The sequence below is a fragment of the Euleptes europaea genome, chromosome 5 (genome assembly GCF_029931775.1).
Source record: "Euleptes europaea isolate rEulEur1 chromosome 5, rEulEur1.hap1, whole genome shotgun sequence".
Taxonomy (NCBI): domain Eukaryota; kingdom Metazoa; phylum Chordata; class Lepidosauria; order Squamata; family Sphaerodactylidae; genus Euleptes; species Euleptes europaea.
This window is the reverse complement of record NC_079316.1, coordinates 69,011,150-69,033,459: the sequence shown is the minus strand read 5'-3', so window position 1 is coordinate 69,033,459 and position 22,310 is coordinate 69,011,150. Positions and strand designations below refer to the sequence as shown.

The following is a 22,310-nucleotide window of genomic DNA, read 5'->3' as shown; positions in this document are numbered from 1 at the left end:
TACAATCACCACAGGCTGAGACTATCTACAAGAGGTATTTGGGCGTCTTGGTGTAGCACTCAGAGAACATATTGATTTCGAGTGCCTATTGTCATTGCATTCTTTTTTGCAAGTTGTATACTTTGTTGCATTCTTTTCTAATTTTTAATTCAGTCTTACTTCTTAATTTATTGTCTATGTTTCTGTATTTATTGCTCTGTTTTTGAATTTCGTAATTTGCCTCGATTCTCAACAAGAAACACAGACATTAAATGAAGTCAATCAAATAAATAGACAAGTTCCAAGCAAACATACAATGCTGATATATTGTTTAAAAATGTGAGGGAAGGCTACATCATCACTTACCAGAGGTAACAGGAGTCTCTGTAGTGGATGGAAGAATTCCTAATATAAAAAGACAGGAAAAAAGACAGTGAAACCCGGTCCTTACAAAAGGCAGAATGACATAAAATATTTGTTTAAGCAACTCTAGATTTCATGCACCTTGGTGCATATGGAAAATAACACAGCATACCTGTACAGTGGACACCGGCATCTTCCTTGTGTTTACAATCCTGGACTCCCCATCCGTTGTGCGAGCACTCTTCTAGGGCTGTTTCGTTTCCTTGGCACTGCACTTCATCCAGGAGAATTTGACCTGAGCCTGTACCATACTTGGCGTCTCCAGGAGCGGAAAGGGCCTCTCCACAGTTAAGCTGTCTGCATACAACCTGGGCATCTTGCATGTCCCAAGAATCATCACAGACTGTTCCCCAGCTTCCATTGTGATAGACTTCAACGCGGCCTTCACAGTTCCCCTTTCCATCGGCTAGTCTTATGTATGAACGGCTTTCCGATGCTTCAGATGCTGATCAAGATGCAAGAAAGAATTAAGAATGAAACCAACATACAATATTGAAACAATATATAATAAAGAACTCTTGTTTTTTTAAAAAACTTTAAAAAAATGTTCTCTATATTTACCAGTTGTAACACTCCACTCCGTAGATGTGGGAGAGGTACCTAATTCTAAAAGACAGAGAATAAGGACCATTTCAAGCTATGGCTGTAGTCATGGGCAAAAACAAATGAAATGGAAGATGAGCCTCTTGCATGATTGGGCAACAAAAAGGCAATGAAGTGTACGTAGATGCACATTGGCATAAAAATCAGAACATATAACCTTGATACAATCACCACAGGCTGAGACTATCTACAAGAGCTATTTGGACGTCTTGGTGTAGCACTCAGAGAACATACTGATTTCGAGTGCCTATTGTCATTGCCTTTTTTTTTGCAAGTTGTATACTTTGTTGCATTCTTTTCTAATTTTTAATTCAGTCTTACTGCTTAATTTATTGTCTATGTTTCTGTATTTATTGCTCTGTTTTTGAATTTCGTAATTTGCCTCGATTCTCAACAAGAAACACAGACATTAAATGAAGTCAATCAAATAAATAGACAAGCTCCAAGCAAACATACAATGCTGATCTATTGTTTAAAAATGTAAAAAAACTTTTAAAAAATGTTCTCTATATTTACCAGTTATAACACTCCGCTCCGTAAATGAGGGAGAGGTACCTAATTCTAAAAGACAGAGAAAAAGGAGCATTTCAAGCTAGGGCTGTAGTCATGGGCAATAACTAATCAAATGGAAGATGAGCCTCTTGCATGAATGGGCAACAAAAAGGCAATGAAGATTCACTAAAAGTAAGTGTACGTAGATGCACATTGGCATAAAAATCAGAACATATAACCTTGATGCAATCACAACAGGCTGAGACTATCTACAAGAGCTATTTGGGCTTCTTGGTGTAGCACTCAGAGAACATATTGATTTCGAGTGCATATTGTCATTGCATTCTTTCTATACTTTGTTGCATTCTTTTCTAATTTTAATTCCGTCTTATTGTAAACTTCATTGTTTATGTTTCAGTATTCTTTTTTCTCTGTTTTTGAATTTCATAAGAATGAAACCAACATACAATATTGAAACAATATATAATAATGAACTCTTGTTTTTAAAAAACAACTTTTTAAAAATTTTCTCTATATTTTCCAGTTGTAACACTCCACTCAGTAGATGAGGGAGAGGTACCTAATTCTAAAAGACAGAGAAAAAGGAGCATTTCAAGCTAGGGCTGTAGTCATGGACATTAACAAATGAAATGATAGATAAGACTCTTGTCAAGGTTAACATGACATCTGCACATCTGCACGGAAGGAATAATATTTGACCCCTTACGAATACTGAAATAGCCATCAATATACCAGATCTATAGATTATGTTTCTTCTTCCAGGTTTGCCACTACCACTGCAGAGACCATGCATGTACTTTACAACAGACCAGGTGTGGTGGTATCCCCTGCTTTACTCTCCCACCATTGCTTACCTGAGGAAACGGGATTCTCTGTAGTGGATGGAAGAATTGATTTTAAAAAGTTATAATTGCCCGAAAACACATGGGCGTTTTGTCCTTTGCTTCTCCCGGGAATGAACCGAATCTCCCCTGTCGACAGGCATGGCCGTCTCCTGGCAGCATATTCAACCCACCAACTACCGGAATTTCCCCTGGTTTCCCCATTCTGGGTATGTCCCGATTTTAACTGCTGCCGATTTTAACTGGTCAAATGACCATAAAATAAAGATTGGTTGATTGATAACTGCTGCCATGCTGCAACCGTGATTTCTTGCCAGTGCGTCCAAGCTTCTGGGTCAACCCTCTGCTGGGAGAAGCCACTTCCCAGCCTTGACAGCAGCAGCTCCGGCGGCCCTTCCCCCCCAAACCGTGTGCCCTCTCCCCCCCCCCCCCGCTCCCATGCCTCAACTGTCAGAAGAGGAGCCTCCACCGGGGGACGGCAGAGCGGTGGTGGGTCCTTCAACTAGTCACCGCTGCCTTGACCCACCGGCTTCCCCTCACCTATACCCCGAGGATGGAGGAGGTGAGGGGAAGTCAGTGGCAGGTCGAGGCAGCGACGACTGGTTGAAGGGCCTGCCGCCACTCCGTCATCCCCTGGGTGGAGGCAAGAGGAAGCCATAACCGGGTGGAGGCTCCTCTGACGGTCGAGGCATGGGAGTGGGGAAGAGAGAGGGCACGGGGTCGGGGGGGGCAGAAAACTGTTGCCGCCGCCTCCGCTGCTACTGTCGGGGATGGGCTTCCCCTCGCACCATGCATTTTATTTTTCAGAAAGCAGGATTAAGAAGAGTGAAATTACACAGGGACACACAAGCCATGCATTAACGGTCTATATTTACCAGTTGTAACACTCCTCTCAGTAGATGACAGAGAGGTTCCTAATTTAAAAAGACAGAGAAGAAGAAGCATTTCAATCTAGGGTTGTAATCATGGGCAATAACAAATGAAATTTTAGATCAGCCTCTTGCATGAATGGGCAACAAAAAGGCAATGAAGATTCAATAAAAGTAAGTGTACATACATGAGAACATAAGAAAGGCCCTGCTGGATCAGACCAAGGCCCATCAAGTCCAGCAGTCTGTTCACACAGTGGCCAACCAGGTGCCTCTAGGAAGCCACAAACAAGACGAGTGCAGCAGCACCATCCTGCCTGTGTTCCACAGCACCCAATACAATAGGAATGCTCCTATGATACTAGAGAGAATAGGTAAGCAGCATGACTAGTATCCATTCAAACTAATAGACATGAATACTCCTTTCCTCCATGAATATGTCCACTCCCCTCTTAAAGCCCAACATAGACGCACATTGACATAGAAATCACAACATATAAACCTGATACAATCACAACAGGCTGAGACTATCTAGAAGAGCTATTTGGGGGTCTTGGTTTAGCACTCAGCGAACATATTGATTTAGAGTGCATATTGTTATTGCATTCTTTTTTGCAAGTTGTATACTTTCTTTGCATTCTTTTCTAATTTTTAATTCAGTCTTATTACTTTATTGTCTATGTTTCAGTATTTATTGCTCTGTTTTTGAATTTCGTAATTTGCCTCGATTCTCAACAAGAAAAAGGAGCATTTCAAGCTGGGGTTGTAGTCATGGAAATTAACAAATGAAATGATAGATAAGCCTCTTGTCAAGGTTAACATGACCTCTGCGCATCTGCACTCGTAAGGAATATTGTTTGACCCCTTACGAAAACAGAAAGAGCCATCAATATCCCAGATGTATAGGTTAGGTTTCTTCCTCCAGATCTGCCGCCACCACTGCAGAGACCATGCATGCACTATACAATGAACTCTTGCATTCAAAACTCTTTAAAAATGTTCTCTATATTTACCAGTTGTAACACTCCACTCAGTAGATGACGGAGAGGTACCTAATTTAAAAAGACAGAGAAGAAGAAGCCTTTCAAGCTAGGGTTGTAGACATGGACATTAACAAATGAAATATAGATTGTCCTCTTGTCAAGGTTAATATTACCTCTGAACATCTGCTCTTATGGTAATGTTTGACCCCTTACAAATACAGCAAGAGCCATAAAATATCGCAGATCCAATAGGTTAGGTTTTTTCCCTCCAGATTTGCTTCCGTCACTCCAGAGACCATTCATGCACTGTATGACAGGCAGAGGAATGTTGGATCCCCAGCTTTACTCTCCCCTCCTTTCTCTCTCTCTCTGTGACTATGCTTCCGGCCTCTCTTTTGCTCCATCTCCAGCAAGTTAGTTGATGTCTGGCTCTTGTATGGAACTCCCTGGCCCTTTTCGACTTTTTTTTAACACTCCCATCCACCTCCCAGCTCCCAGCTCCAGTTAGCTCCCATTCTCTCACCTTTGAAACTCTATATTTTTGCAAGTGAGGGATTGCAAGGAATGGTGGGAGATGGGGAAATTTTCCCTCTACCTCTTCATTGCTGAGGTTCAGTGTGTGAGGAGACTGAACCTGAGCAGTTCAGCTCAAAGAGGCCTGTATTTTTACTTCTCTCTCTTGGTGCTATATATAAGGGTTGGTTGGTTATTGAAGCTGGGATTGTGGGCATGTGGCTGATGGGGCACATAATCCAAGTCAAATGCCCCTCTCCAGGGTCCTTTACACTGATATGTGTCCTGTCCCCAAACAATCCTTGAGGATTGATGGTGCACAACCCCTAACTCAAGTTGCACTCTCCAGTAACCTTTAAAGATATTGGGTGTGTGTGGCTACCCCTAAACAATTTCTGAGGCTAGGTATGCCAGCCTCCAGGTGGGACCTGGGGATCCCCTGGAATTACAGCTCATTTCCAGACTACAGAGGTCAGTTCCCCTGGAGAAAATGGATGCTTTGGAGGGTGGACTCTATGGCATTGTATCCCACTGAGGTCCGTGCCCTCCCCAGGCTCCATACCCAAGTCTCCAGGAGTTTCCCGACCTGTATCTGGAAACCCATCACACCCCATCCCCCACCAGCAGCCAGGGGGGACCTGTCAGCCCTATCTGAGGCTATTAATTAGGACCTGAAAAAGAGCCTTACATCCAGTGCTAATTTAAGAACCAAATAAAAGGGAGCGCACATTAGGCTTGCCAACCTCCAGGTGGGGCCTGGAGATGTCCCAAAATTACAACTGATCTCCAAACTACAGTCTTCTGGGGAGAAAATGGCTGATTTGGAGGGTGGACTATATGGCATTATACCCTTCTGAAATTCCTCCCCAGGCTGCAACCCCAAATCTCCAGGAATTTCCCCACCAGGTGTTGGAATCCCTATCACATAACCTTATGGTGTATAGAATCTCTGATGGGGACAATTGGATTAGGGATGACAGCCTGATAGTGTCTAACTGATGTCACAAAAACTTACTTCCATGTAATGTACTTAGGTACGGGGCACTTGGAAATAGGGTGTTAATAACTATCTTTAGTATACTTACTTCCAAGTAAATTCGACTAAAATCAAAGGGATTTACTTTCCTGTAAATATAAGATAGATTGCAGGGGTGGTCTTAGCCAATGGGCAACAGGGGGCGTTCTCCCTGGCCTTGCACTGGGGCACATTTGAACACCCACAACTCCACCCTCTGATGGAGGGGGGGAAACAAGAAGAGCAGGCTTCCATCACATCCAGGGCCTGGGCAGCTGGCTCAGCCGTGACCACTTGCTCCCACTTTATCAGGGGTTCAGACAGCTGGTTCAGCAGTGGTGGCCTCTCAAGCATGCCCTGTCTGCGGCTTGGGCAGCTGGCTCCATATCATTTGCACCTGCTACATCCGGGCTCAAGTAGCTGACTCCACAGGGATGGTCACTCATGCTTGCCCTGTCTGGGGCTCAGCAGCCAGCTTCCAGGAGCACCTCCTACCCACCTTGCATTGGGTCTAGTGTGTGTGTGTGGGGGGGGGTAGTGGTGGCAGTGATTCTTGGGCCTAGGGTTGCCAACCTCCAGGTACTATTAACAAGAGGTGTACTGAAATAAGGTTATGGAAATCCCTACACAGGAAAATTATTTTTCACTACACAACCACTAATCACTCTAAGTATTCTTTTTCAAACTATATTACACTTTATACATATCAACGTATGATGAATTATTACAGTAAGACATACAATACCGAATGCATAAGATGGACCATAACATGTAAGTGTCCATAAACCAAAGTTCATATAACTGATGCTCAAAGTTATATATCAAGCATCCATCCAGAATTGTAATAATGTAATAGTTGGAACACCAGGGGGAAAAAAGGGTGTACAAGTACAAAACTTGTGAGAATGCGGCAGCAAATCTAGAAGGAAGTATGGACTATGGATGATTACTATCCCCTTGAATGTGATTGGAATCCCATTGGCTTTGTATTTAGAAAAGACAATTCAATATTATAAGTAGATTTTTCTTGACGTTCCATAAATAAGCATGCTTACTTGTTGGTCGAGGTCCAGCTGCTGTAAATTCAAAAACAGAAATTACTATTTGTATTGCTACTGAATAGGGTCTCTGTACAAATGATTGTGCCTACACATGTTTTTTATGGGAACTCTCTTAGTTAAGCATGTAGCCCTGAGATTATCTGCAATCTCACATCTCTATCTGATACTGTATTTTGTGGAATTCAGCTGAGTTAGCGAGCGGTTTAATAGCATTATATAACAACTAGGCATGCTGCTGAAACATTCATTTCAATAGCTGTCTCTTGCTTACATGTTCTCCTTTAACAAGTTCTTAGTCATAGATGGTGATACTAGATTAACCAGTATGTAATAGCACACAATATGGAAAAACAGAACGGTTTCCAATTGGCAGAGGTGTCAGACAAGGATATATTTTATTTCCCTGTATATTTAGTCTATATGCAGAACATATCATAAGGAAAACTGGATTAAATTTAGATGAAGGTGGAGTGAAAACTGGTGGAAGGAACGTTAAGAATTTGCGATATCCAAATGACACCACATTACTGGCAGAAAATAGTGCAGACTTCAAACAACTCTGGGTGAAGGTTGAAGCAGAAAGTTCCAAAGCAGGAGTACAGCTGAACAGCAAGAAGACAAAAGTATTGACTACTAAAGAATTACACAACTTTAAGGTTAATTATGAAGAAACTGAATTTGTCAAGATTTGCTATTCTATGGCTCCATCATCAACCAAAAGGGAGACTGCAGCCAAGAAATCAGACGATTGAGGCTAGGAAGGGCAACATGAAAGAGCTAGAAGAGATTCTTAAGGATGTGTCACTGGTGACTGAGATCAAGATAATTCATGCCATAGAATTCTCATTACTATATATGAGGGTCAAAGTTGGACAATAAAGAAAACTGGCAGGAAGAAAGGCAGTTGATTTGAAATGTGGTGTTGGAGGAGACTTTTAAGGATACCTGGACTGCCAAAAAGACAAATAAGTGGGTTCTAGATCCAATCACGCCTGAACACTCCCTAGAAGCTAAAATGACCTGAGGCTATTGTACTTTGGTCACATTATGAGAAGATGGAAAAGATTCTGGAAAAGATACTAAAGCTAGGATAAGATACTGAGATAAGGATAAGATATACTGGAAAAGATACTAAAGCTAGGATAAGTTGCAGGTAGCAGGGAAAGGAGAAGACCTAACATGAGATGGATTGACTCAATCAAGGAAGCTACGGCCCTCCATTTGCAAGACCTGAGCAAGGCTGTTAATAATAGGATGTTTTAGAGATCAGTAATTCATAGGGTCACCATAAGTGAGAAGTAACTTTATGGCACTTAACACACACATACACACAACAGCACAGTTCCAGATGTGGTAAGATTCCCATGAATGAATCCATTACCCTGAGTGTTGTGTAAGTACATTTGCTTTCTTGATTATTTAACCTTTCATAACCTGAAAAGATTTGAATCTATAGTACTGAACATATTTGTTATGTATATTAGGAACTATGTTATCTGACCCTTACTTGTTCAACTCTTCTGATTATCCAAATTAATTTGTTCTGAATGCCAGCATAACACCATCTAAATTACTTCCCTGTTTATCCAACTTCTTTTTGTCTAAATATTTTTAATACCGTTCCCAGCCAGTTGAATAAATGAGACTGTATTACATGTTCAATAGTTGCTTTGTGTGGAGTTCTGATTGCAACACCATATTTTGATATATCTGATGCTTGCTTGCAATTGAAAAAGTCCTGCACTTTTTGAAAGTGGACAGAAGATGTTACCTGAGCAGATGACACCGATATCTTCATTGTGCTCACAATTATTTTCGTTCCAGCCAGAATGAGAACAGTTCCATATGAAGGATTCATTCCCTTCACACTGTACTTCATCTAGCATGATGGGTCCTGAGCCTTTTCCAAAATAAGACCATCCCAGCACCTCCACTGGGCCTCCACAATCAAGTTGCTCACATACTACGCGTGCCTCATTTATACCAAAGTTGTCATCGCAAATTGTACCCCAGACTCCTTTATACAAAACCTCTACTCTCCCAGCACATCGGTCCCATCCATTTGCAAGACGCAGTTTCTGTGCACCTTTCCAAAACATAAAAGAAGCATTTATGAGTAAAATAGGGTACATCAAATATTGTTCTATATTTCCCAGAAATGCAAAGCCATAATACTCTGGCAAGACTTGAGTGTGTTTGCATGTCTATGAAAGAGGTAATAGGAGGTAATGCATGCATACAATTTTTTTGATGCCTTAACTGAGAAGACTGACATATACATAGAAAACTTTGCAAAAGTTTCTTTGTACAATTTGGAGAGCCCAGTACCATGTGAAATTACTAGAGAACAGAACAGAGGTACATTTGCTTTCTTGATTTATTTAACCTTTCATAACCTGAAAAGATTTGAATCTATCGTACTGAACATATTTGTTATGTATATTAGGAACTACCGGTATGTTATCTGAACCTTACTTGTTCAACTCTTCTAATTATCCAAATTAATTTGTTCTGAATGCCAGCATAACACCATCTAAATTACTTCCCTGTTTATCCAACTTCTTATTGTCTAAATATTTTTAATACCGTTCCCAGCCAGTTGAATAAATGAGACTGTATTACATGTTCAATAGTTGCTTTGTTTGGAGTTCTGATTGCAACACCATACTTTGATATAGCTGATGCTTGCTTGCAATTGAAAAAGTCCTGCATTTTTTGAAAGTGGACAGAAGATGTTACCTGAGCAGATGACACCGATATCTTCATTGTGTTCACAATTATTTTTGTACCAGCCAGAATGAGAACAGTTCCATATGAAGGATTCATTCCCTTCACACTGTACTTCATCTAGCATGATGGGTCCTGAGCCGTTTCCAAAATAAGACCATCCCAGCACCTCCACTGGGCCTCCACAATCAAGTTGCTCACATACTACGCGTGCCTCATTTATACCAAAGTTGTCATCGCAAATTGTACCCCAAACTCCTTTATACAAAACCTCTACTCTCCCAGCACATTGGTCCTTTCCATTTGCAAGACGCAGTTGCTGTGCACCTTTCCAAAACATAAAAGAAGCATTTATGAGTAAAATAGGGTACATCAAATACTGTTCTATATTTCCTAGAAATGCTAAGCCATAATACTTGAGTGTGTTTGCATGTCTATGAAAGAGGTAATAGGAGGTAATGCAATTTGTTTGATGCCTTAACTGAGAGGACTGACTATATCCACAGAAAACTTTGCAAAAGTTTCTTTGTGTAATTTGGAGAGCCCAGTACCATGTGAAATTGCTAGAGAACAGAACAGAGGTCCAAAAGTGAAGAAAGAGAAAGATAACATATAAGTCTTGATTTTTTCAATTCTCTTTTGTACATATTCATGTGAATCTGTTCCTCAAACTTTCAGCCTCTGAAATATACTTTTCATTTGTCTGAAAAACCTGCCTTTTCTATATTATATTTGAATAGTCTCATGAGAAGTACCAGTAAAACAGAGAAAAATAAGACATTTTTTTTCTAAGCAAGAGCTGTAAACTCACGCTATGTGCAAAACACATTTTTAAAAAAATTAGCATCTCTTTACTTTTGCCATTGATGGACTTTTATCCCTTTCCCCCTGTGCATCAAACACATGGCATTAACAGACAAAATTTTAATTTTATTGCGCTTCATTATGAAATTATTTTCCTGATATTTATTTTACTTAGATTGATGTGGTACTAGTTTCAAGCTAAATTCTACTTCAGATGCAATCAGGCAATCCCCAACACAAATAGCTTAGACAATACAGACACAATACCTGATTTATGAAGGAAAGCAGCATATATTAAGAGCATCCAAAAGAAGAATATTTGGGAACTCATGCTTTCTGCATACCTAAAGGAATGGCAAGTTTCAGAATTTATACAAGTTCTAACCTGTACCGGAAGGCATGAGCTAATGTAATTTAATCTTTCTTGTTGAAATCCCAACTCTATGCCAAGGAAGTCTGGAGTGTTTACATTTCATAATCTATCTCCCCAGAAATTGAGTTGCTGAATATTATTGCTCTGGGAAGGTCAGTGTTAAACATTTAAAAAATACTTTGAGAGCACACATAATTCCACCTGATGCAACTGCTCCAGGAAATGCAAACTTCCAGATGTAACTATGTATTCTGTTTTTCAAATGTCTTCTGGATGGATCCTATCTATTCTAAAATACATTTACACATATGGAAGCGTCAGTTTTAAACATTGCTTTCTATTTTAATAGCTGTATCTCAAAGGAGATTTTGTGGTATTCCTTTATTTGTCCCTATCTGTATCAGAAATATGCATGCCAAAAAACAGGCTGCTAGAAAGACAGCTATTTATGAATCATTGTGGTGCATTATTAGGGTTGTCAGGTCCCTCTTCACCACTGGTGGGAGGTTTTGGGGGTGGAGCCTAAGGAGGGCAGGGTGTGGAGAGGGAAGGGTCTTCAATGCTATAGAGTCCAATTGCCAAAGGGGTTATTTTCTCCCTGGGAAATGATCTCTATTGGCTGGAGATCTCCAGCTAGTACCTGGAGGTTGGCAACCTTATATATTATTAATAGAATAAGAAAATAAAAAGTGTCAATACGGGTCCATCTAGTCCAGCATCTTATCAGCCAGACAGACTGAGTAATCCTCAATTCATTATGGAAGAAACATTTCTCTATCCACTTTCTTCATGCTATAACTTTATAAAAAGTTGTGCTGGCAGAAGACAGAACTGAGAAAGAACCTGCAGGCTAGCTGCTGCAGGCCAGCAGCAGCTGAGGTCCATCTAGGGTGACCTTTTTTTGCAGATATATAACTTGGGTGGAGCCAGAGGAAATGCAGGCAGAGGAGGGTGTGATGAAATGACATTCCACCTAAGTATTTGTGCAGGAATTGTCTGCTTTTTCTTGGTGAATGTTGAATTTGCACTCTGTGAATGCTCAGAGGTTAAATTCAAAATGCCTTGCCAGCCCCCCCATCATGCTCCCAAGGTGTCAATTATCAAAGTCTGTTAAATAAAAGAAAATACTGTAAGAATGTAGCTGTTTTAAACGTGTTTGTATTTTAAGAAAAAAATAAAGTAAAAAGAATATCATTAATTGGCTTTGCCTGTTTCTTCTATAAAGTTTGTACCCCTGGTTTCCGGCATTAAACTTTATGGTACACATGGTCCAGCCCGTCCAAGTGACGTTTATATCATATCTGGCCCTTTTAACAAATGAGTTCGACACCCCTGTCCTAGAGAGGTCTTGCAAAAGAAATGGGTCTTCTCTGTAGCATAATGGAGAGAGAAAGAGATGCAAAAATTGAGCTGAGAGCTTTTAGGAGAGTAGCTGGACTAGTGCTGTCTAAGACTGGCAACCGGTGGGAGACTCATTTAGAAGTGATGTCATCATGCTGCCAGCAAAGTTCTTGCAGTCGCCCAAACGTCTGTGGTTCGGCACAACACCGATCACCCTTTTTAATGCTGGTGTTTAGCTTTGGTGGGGCCGTAGGTGTGAGCCCTTGAGTAGGAGCTGAGGGGCAAATCTGGGGTTCACAGTGTGGGCCTGGTGACAAGTCGCTTGCAGTACCAGAACCAGCCAGATTTTTTTCTGGTAATTTGGAACCTTAATTGCCTAATACACAACTGCCTTTTCACACTGACATCTGTGGGGATGTAAAAGAAAGGTTGTCTTTGGTCAGGATGCAGGGGACGGTGCTGGGAACCCTGAAAAACCCAGGGGAAAGGGTCTTTCATTATCACCATCCATAGAAGATGCTTACAGCCACACCTTCTGGCTCAGTTAGGACTCAGAACAGCATCCTGCTTGAGCTGACATGAGAAAAGAAGAAACAGAAGGTGCCAGGGGTTGAAAATTAACTTGCTTCCTTGAGGTAGCCATGCTGGGAGAATTTCCAGGCTATCAGGTCAGGCCAAAACAAACAAACAAATAAACAAACAAACCTGAAACAACTTATTCCAAGTAAAAGCAAATAAATTTATTTGGATAAACATGTGCCTCTCAGTGCCAGATTTACGTATAAGCTAAACAAGCTATAGCTTAGGGCCCCACTCTCTTGACCCCCCCCCAAAAAAAAATTAAAGGAAAAAAACACTGGATGTACATTTCCAAAATATAAGATAAAAAACAAATAAAATAAAACCTACATACAGCAACAGTGTTTTGTGTTGTGTAGGCTCCTATGATGTAAGAAATGGGCCCCACCTGCTAGCCTGCTCCCTAAAATATCACTGGTTTGCTCATATTTTGTTGTGTACAAATGGCTTTATATACCTATTAGGTCCATAAATTACCATATAGCATATATTCAACACAAAAAAGAGTGACAATTTGTTGTTGACAAAGGACAGCTGGCCATATAAAGGGCCCCATTCCCTTCAAGAGCTTAGGGCCTCATCAAACCTAAATCCGGCCCTGGTCTCAGTTTCCTGTGAGGACACATGAAATAACACTCTACCATGAAAACCCCACTAAATAAATAGAAAACTAACATGTCAGAAATAAAGGCAGGCTACAATCCAAGGTTGGATACAGGGATAGTATCACTCTGGTGAACAAAGATCTACACTAAGGTTGCCATATGCCCCGTGACACTCTGGCAGCCATTGGCAAAATACCCACTATTGGCAACATCATGACATCATCTCTGGGAAAAACCTGGAAGTGTAATCACATCTCTCTAGCAATTGCCATAAAACTATAGTGATTGTAGATTTCTAGAGGGGACTAATCCTGATCTAGATAGCCCAGGCTAGCATGATCTCATCAAATCTCAGAAGCAGGGTTGACCCTGGCAAGTATTTGGATAGGAGACTTCCAAGGAATACCAGGGTCATGACATGGAGGCAGACAATGGAAAATTACCCCTGAACGTCTCTTGCTTTGAAAACTCCACCCAGGGTTGCCATAAGTCAGCTGTGACTTGATGGCAAAAACAAAAACAAAAGAGGGGACTATCGTCCCTTCCAAGAGAGCCAGTGTGGTATAGTGCAGAACCAGGTTTGTTTCTCCACTCCTGCACATGAAGCCTGCTGGGTGACCTTGGGTCAGTCACAGTTCCACCAGAACTCTCTCAGCCCACGCGGAGGCAGGCAAAGGCAAGCCACCTCCGAACTTCTCTTGCCTCGAAAACCTCAGGGGTCGCCATAAGTCAGCTGTGCCTTGATGGCACGCACACATGAACGCACACACACACACACACACACACACAACATCACTTCCAGGGGGAAATGTTATGCCTTCACCTGTGGAGATGGGGTGAGAGGCAACTAGAATCAGGGATTTTTCAGCAATGGCCAGGGGCAGTCTTAGCCAATGGGCAGCAGGGACACCTGCCCAGGCCATATGCTGGGCAGCCCAACTGCCCATGGCCCACCACCAGAAAAGATCAGGCTCATGCTGCTGCCACTCGCTCTTGGCCAGTTTAGGACTTGGATTGCAGCAATAGTAAGGATGTCTGGGACGACGTTCTACAATTTGCCAAAACTCTATGAATAAACCGGGGGGAGGGGGAGGTGCTAGTATCATGCCAATGTGTGACATCACCATCAGCAAAAACCTGCAAGAGACTACATGGTATTAGGGTGATATCCTAGGCTTCTTTGAATCTCTATAGTTAAACCATACAGTGTTGACCCTGACATTATGATTTCATTTACGGTTTTTGCCAGAAGTGACGCTGTGCACCTGTGTGACATCAGCACCACTCCCTTCCCCCCTGCTTGCCTTTGAGGTGCCAGTGGGCAATGGAAGGGAGGAGGGGGAGAGAAAACCAGGAGTGGAGTTTTTCCCCCACTGGAGAAAAGGTGTAATGGATTTAGCCCTTATATCTGAAAGTCCTGCTTGAACTTGTGCACAAAAGCAACCTGCTTTTGAATAATTGAATGTGTGGGGAGGCAGAATACTGTAGTTACTCACTAGCAAAGGAATTCTTAGCCTGCTCCAAAGCAGTATTATACCAGCTTGAAGACTAACAGATTAATTGTAGCATAGATTTCATGGCTAGATCCTATTTTTAAAAAAACACATGAAGCTGTCTTATACTAAATCAGACCCTGGGTCCATCAAAGCCAGTATTGTCTACTCAGACCAGCAGTAGTTCTTCAGGGTCTCAGGCAGAGGTCTTTCACATCACCTACTTGCCTAGTCCCTTTAACTGGAGATGCCAGGGATTGAACCTGAGACCTTCTGCATGCCAAGCAGAGGCTCTACAAACTGAGCCACAGCCCCTCCCCTACAAACTGGGAGAGGTCATTTTATTTAAGCAGAAACATTAAACTAACTGAATGGTTTTGGTTTTTCTTCAGCTAGAAGTACCCATTTATTTATTTTTTGACATCAAGTCACAACTGACTTACGACGATCCCGTAGGGTTTTCAAGACAAAAGACATTCAGAGGTGGTTTGCCATTGCCTGCCTCCAAGTCACACCCCTGGTATTCCTTGGAGGTCTCCCATCCAAATACTTGCCAGGGTGGAGGCTGAGAGTGTGTGACTGGCCCAAGGTCCCCCAGCAGCTTTCCATGGCAGAGTGTGGATTCGAACCTGAGTTTCCCAGATCCTAGTCTGACACCTTAACCACATTATATCAGATGCAGACAAAATAGAGCCCTTAATCAGCAGAAACTGCTACACAAATTGATACGGAGGGGGGTGGAAACTGTCTGCAGAATGTTAGAATGCCAGAAAATGCAAGAAGTACCATGTATGACATTTCTATGCAGAAGTCAGAAGTACAAGATTCACAGGAGCTGGAACATTTTCTGTTAAATTCTGATTATTACAATTAGGTTTGTTGTTAAAATTCCTTCTAATCCAGCAATTATCTATGTGATAATAAATCCATGTAATAAATTGGTTTGTCATAAAGCTATCATAAAACTCTGTTTATAAGGAAGGAGAACAATTGTTACACCCATTAAAATGGATTCTGCCATGGCCCTATGATCCCTTGCAATGAATTGTTATTATATATTATATAACATTCTATATTTAATGTTAATATTCTTTGCATTGTTACATTGTGACTCCCATTAAAATGGATTCTGCCATGGCCCTATGATCCCTTGCAATGAATTGTTATTATATATTATATAACATTCTATATTTAATGTTAATATATGATGTTAGCTGCCCTGAGCCCGGCATTGGCCAGGGATAGAGGGCAGGATAGAAATCAAAGAATAAATAAATAAATAAATTGAAAGAAAAGAAAACTATATCCCTGAAAATGTTAAATAATTTTCAGTGAACCCCACGTGGGTCTGTCCTTGACCAGCCATGAGACTTTGGTTTGGGATTGTTGCACTGTAAATCAGTTAAAATGGATATGGCATTTCTGAGTTCCCAAAATTTTACAGTTGGTTACATTTCTTTTTCAGCCAAGACCATTCATATGTTGCAGATCATACACGGTTATCCACTAATGGTCATAGAGGTTATATAGCTGAACACTTTGATATGATGAATTTTCATAAATGCAAAGCTATGACATACTAAAAGGCAAGGAAATACCTACTAGCAACTGTATTCCTGAAAGCTTATACCCCCAAAATTCTGGTTAGTCTCTAGAGTGTTACTGGACTTGAATCCAGCAAGATTCATGACAGAACAGAGATTCGAACCCAAAACTACAAGATCCAAGTCTGACACATGAACCGTTACACTATGCTAGAACAGAAGTTCTTTGATTACCTTGTGTGAATGTTCAATAGAATATTCCGAAAGCTAACAGTGCTTGTGAAGAGAGTTACTCCACAGGGAGGCTTCTCTCCACATGACTGGAATCGAGCGGCATGAGAAGCAAACATGCCAAAGTCCAATCACAGTACTCAGGCGATGCGAAAATGCATTGAGTTCCAGCCTACCATGTAGGATGGCCATCCTTTGTGCACGTCACACATTTGGCAACAGACATCTGAGCTTCCAACAGTGCCATCCTAAGATTACTGCCTGAAAGTAACCTGGAAGACTACTGTCCTGAGTAGACTTCCCTAGGACTCTGAGTAGACTTGCTTACGATTGCTGTCCAAGTTTCACTTGCCTTCAGCTCTCCAAATCTTATTCCTCATCCAAGAAAACTTATCTCAAGGTCTTCCTTCTGCTGCCTGCCTGCCCAGATACCTTACCCTCCTGGTGTCACCAAATTCCCTTGCCTTGTCAGCCTGCTTCTTCCTCACATTACTGTTCTTCAAGCTAAGTGAATGCAGTGCTATCTGTGATACTGTTTGGAATTTTCCCCATCAATTCTCTCGTAAACTTTAATGTTAAACATGGGTGCCATTCATTTCCTCAAAAGGAGAGGAAGTTTATTCTACTTGTCTGACATTTGTCAGTGTGGGTGTCCTTGGAGAATACAACAATAATCCTGAGTTTTGTCTGATTTGGATGGTAAAGACCCGATACAGGGAGGGGGGTGTCTTCCATCGAAACCAATGGGAAATAATAATGAAATAGAATTATGAACAGAAAGCAATAATGATGAAAGAAACAATAATGAAACCAATCTATGTGAAACAACCCAATAATGAAACAATCCATTTTGGAATTATTGTGGAAGGCTTTCACGGTTAGAGTTCATCGGTTCTTGTAGGTTATCCGGGCTGTATGACCATGGTCTTGGTATTTTCTTTCCTGACGTTTCGCCAGCAGCTGTGGCAGGCATCTTCAGAGGAGTAACACTAAAGGACAGTGTCTCTCAGTGTCAAGTGTGTAGGAAGAGTTAACAGATCACTTCAGGATACAATGGTTCCACATTAACATACTTATTAGCACATTATCTTGATACTTACAGGACAATGATTAGCACATTACCTTTGATACTTTTGCAGGACAATGACTCAGCTCAAACCCAACCCCCTTCTGACTATATATTACTCTTCCTACACACTTGACACTGAGAGACACTGTCCTTCAGTGTTACTCCTCTGAAGATGCCTGCCACAGCTGCTGGCGAAATGTCAGGAAAGAAAATACCAAGACCACGGTCACACAGCCCGGATAACCTACAAGAACCATTTTGGAATTAATAACAAAAATGAAAGAGAACAAACTCCCATACACAGGTCTAATGCCTTCCAGATTTTCCGCAGAAATGGAAATGTTAGCTTACACATTAAATTGGTGAATCTATTGGATCTGGTACTGGTGCTGTAACCTTAAAATCAAACTCTTAGGAAAGGGTGTCATGGCTGAATGTGTTGGAAACATGGCACCAAGAACAGATGACTGTGGTGTCCATTCAGTTCAAACGAAAGATTTTCTTTCACAACTAGAAGAATAATAAACAGTGTCTGCTTCCACTTAGTCTTAGAATCACTACTGAAAATAAAGATTAGTCAGTATAATGGAAAGATTAATTTAAAATCAGCAAAAGTGGGAAGCATAACAAGTGACATTAAGTCTGACCTTTGTAATCTTGGCATGATCATTAACATGTTTCCTGTAAAAACATCTCTTTTCAAAATATCCATCAGACTCTCTGTGAAACAAAGGGAGCTTGGTTTAAGTGTAAATGATTGGCAAGCATGCATTGCTGACAATCGGAAGTTCTCAGAACTACCTGTCCTTTCTTTCCTTTCAACATTTTACATTAAACACATTTTGTGAACTTGAAAGGGAATACAGCTGCTAGTATGCACTTCCTTGTCTTTTAATATATAGTTCTAAATAGGGTTGTGCATATCGATATACCCAAACCAAAAATAAACCAGAAATTAGCTGTTTGGGCAATATTCGTGTTTGGGTTTTACTGAATAATTATTTGGCTTTTTCGGGTTTGGCTATTCGCCTTTGTTCAGAGGCACGGCTCTGTGCTTTCTCCCCTTTCTCTCTCTTTTTTTGACTGGTTTTGTTAGGGCCCCATAGTTGGCTTTAACAGCTGCTCACACCACCAGGCTTCCAAAGGAGACTCCCTCACCCACAAGGATGAGCAATATCCTTCAGACAGCCCTCGTGGTCGAGACTTCAGCTGGCTCTAATATCACCCCCCCCCCAAAAAAAAACCTGCTGTCAAACTCAAAGTCGCCCTGAGTAAAGGCTTCATTTCCCCACACCATGACCATCTCTTGAAATCAGATTTTTGGTGACAATAATAAAGGACTGTTCACAGGGTGTCATTTGCCACCAAAAGAAATGTTTTCTGTGCCTTATTTTTCTTGCATTTAAGCTTTTCCCCTCAGTTTGGAAGCTAATTTGCATGGACATCATGCTATGTGCCCCCAGATACGAATTGAGCCCCCAGACTTTGAGGCGCCAGCCAGTCAATCATTCTTTCCACCAGTCTTCGGCAACGCTGAACTTCTGAACCTGAAAACAGATGGACAGCTCAGCTCGCAAATGACTGGAGAATGGGGGCAACCCCTTTGCTGGCCCATAAAATTGGACCCCCTGTCCCAAAGTTCACCAAACTTTGGTGACTGTCTAAGGAGAGTCCCTTGCAGCCACACTGGAAAGGAAAACCATATATATATCCAGTACTGCAAAAAGTAAAGCAATCAACTGCAACTTTACAAGGTTTTAAAACAGAAGTATAAACATAGAATGCACTGTAAGACATAGATAAACAACCAAGATATTAATTACTCTGACCACTCAAGTAACTTAGGAATCTCTCTTTGTATTCTTACTTTCAGTTTAATCTTGTTCCAATATTGTACAAATACATGCCATCTTTCTCTAAAAGTCACCAATTTTCTCCCCCCACAGCTATTTATCTATAGCTTGTTAAACAGCATAAATATCCACATTCTGTGGTCCTAGGATTGCCATCCTCCAGGTGGGGCCTGGAGATCTTCTGGAATTACAGCTGATCTTCAGGCTAAAGAGATCACTTCCCCTGGAGAAAATGGCTGCCTTGGAAGGTGGACTCTATGGCATTATACCCCTCTGATGTCTCTCCCCTCCCCAAACCCCACTCACCCTAGGCTCCACCCCCAAAATCTCCTGGATTTCCCAATCCAGACCTGGCAACCCTAGGTCCCACATAGCTATTGATGATAAATCCTCAATTTTGCAAGAGGATGCCATCAGAAATTTTGCTGCTTATGTAAACCTATCTGTTAAATGCCTTATCACTGGTTTACTCTGCCTTTCGTATGACCTAGGATGACCAGCCCATTCTAGTTTAACTGTTTATCAAAACTGGATTTGCATCTGTTGTACTCATGAACATCTCTACAAGAAGAGAAAAATGGCATTTGAATCACTCCAAGGTTAAAAAAAATAGCAGCTGGTAACCATTGTCAGTTCTTGCAATAGGCTGGCTAAAAGAAGTGAAAAAAGAAGAACCTTGGTGACCTATGAAAAGTTTCAGAGACCTTAAGGAAGGTTACCGTTAGAAAGTGAAAAGCCCATTAGTAAGTACATCCATCAGTCAAATAGAGTTTCCTCTCCTTGACCCAATCAAAGTGCACTAATTAGGCTGTATAATATGTAACCCCTCCTTACAATTATCTGTGCCTCTCCATAGGGAGACCAGATTTAGATGCCTTTTTAAATAAAACCCACTTCATCCACTCTTATTTTGTGTTACTGACAAAACGTAAGTCCCTCTGGGTTCAGGACTGGCCCAAAATGCAGTTGTTTATTCTTGTTTGTATGTTTAAGCTGTATTTTTTTCTTTTATAGTATTGTGATTATGCCTTTATTGTTGTATGCCCTTAGCATAGATCTTTTAGGAGAGAAAAGCAGAAAATAAATATTCTGAATAACTACTGAAGAACACAAAACCCAAAATAACTCTGAGGGTCAGAGAAACATTTTCATCTTGTACTCATTCCACGTACTTCATAATGGTTTCAGCGTTGTGAAGTAAAAGTCCATTTCAGGAATACAATGTGGCACTGAGGCTTTTTATTAATCTGAAACATATTTACTTTTTAATTTGAACATGGTACTGAGATTTAAAAAATAATAATTTTTTTTTAAAAAAAACCTGGAATTCAAAGAAGGAAGGTAATCTGATAAATACATACTGCCTGTGGGGAGCCTGAGGTTTCTTCTCTGCTGGTTCACAGCAACATAAGGAAGAGAATCCCCTCCCACCTTACTGTTCCAGCGATTCAAAAATGAAATGGTTCGGCTTTAATCCTTAACCGTGCATCATTGTGCCTGGAATGAAATCAAATTCCACAGCAGCTGTTATATAATAGTACATAATTTCTCTATTATAAGTGTAGCCTTTATGAAGGTGGCAACATGAACAGAATGAGAAGACTCTAGTACTCTTAACGGCAGTGTATGGAATTTTGGCACATGCAGTTTGGTGAAACAAAATTGCATCTGCTGAGATCATTTGCTTTACATCACTAATGAAAGGTCAGGATTCAGAGGACTGTCTATGCACATTCTATATTGCCTTTTTAAATTTTACTAGGAGTTAGAATGTTCATGAACTTTCCAAGCTCAACTAGTAAGTTCCAACACAGCTACTCCCCATCTCCAAGTTTACAACGATATCCCATAGTACATTAAAATAGAGATCATGGGCACAGTGATTTAATTTGGCCAAGAGTCACTTACTGCTAGTCACAATAATTGATTGTAATCTTAGTTATGAATACATTTCGCTAGATCGTACTTACACATGAATATGAGTGTCATCAGTTGCTGAAACAAAAATGCTAGCAGTGGTCATAAAGGGTGATGTGTTTCTACTACTCAAGGAACTGGCAGCATCTGATATATACATAATGAGGGCTAGACATGGTTTGGACTCAACATTCATGGGGCCTTAGTCCAAAATACACTTTCCCTTTCCATTACTCCAAAACAAATGGCATAAGGACTAGGGATAATGGTTGAGGAAACAGAGCAATGGTTATATTTTTAACATGAAACACTGTTTGACCTTGACCAGAGATGTGAAAGCCCAGAAAAAGCCTGGAAAAATGCAGAAAAAAATGTTTTTCCCAAGGACTCCCCCCACCCCCAGTTTTTCCAATAGAAAATTGGGGTTTGCTGACCGAAAATTCTTATGAAATATTTTCTCTTTTAGAATGAATAAAATGCCACTGCACTGCTTCTTTTTTCTGTGTCTTCAACATTTTAAGAAATTATACTTACGTTGATCTCCCAAACTTAGCATGTTTAATGCGAGTATAAATCTACCATAAAGTAGTTCCAGACCATTATGAATCCACTTGGGGGATGTATCAACTTGGAGGGGGTGATTAGCCCAATCTCTTGGAAAATGTCTAGGGCAGCAAAGCTCCCAGGAAGGCTGGCATGAAGATTCCTCACAGAATCAAGCTAATCCATTATGCTCAGTGTGGAAAAAGTGAATAGAGTGGGCTTTTTATCCTTCTCAAGTAATACTGGAACTCAGTGTCACCCAGTGAAAGTCACTGGCACAACAGGTTTAGGACAGAGAAAATAAAGTACACAATTCTTGTGTAGAATTCACTGCCACAAGATGTGGTGATGGCCAGTGGTTTAGATTGCTTTATAAGTGGATTAGACAAATTCATGGAGGATAGGTATATCCACAGATAAAAAGAATTTG

The 22,310-nt window shown here is 40.9% G+C and overlaps 1 protein-coding gene across 1 annotated transcript in view; it reads right to left on the bottom strand.

The window, feature by feature from the left end:
- Nucleotides 1-22,310, bottom strand: part of LOC130478326 (deleted in malignant brain tumors 1 protein-like) — a 377,479-nt gene that overhangs the window by 38,289 nt on the left and 316,880 nt on the right. Inside the window, 4 exon segments of the mRNA XM_056850473.1 lie at nt 508-847; nt 8,573-8,879; nt 9,252-9,265; nt 9,541-9,855. Coding sequence (XP_056706451.1) covers nt 508-847; nt 8,573-8,879; nt 9,252-9,265; nt 9,541-9,855 — 976 coding nt within the window.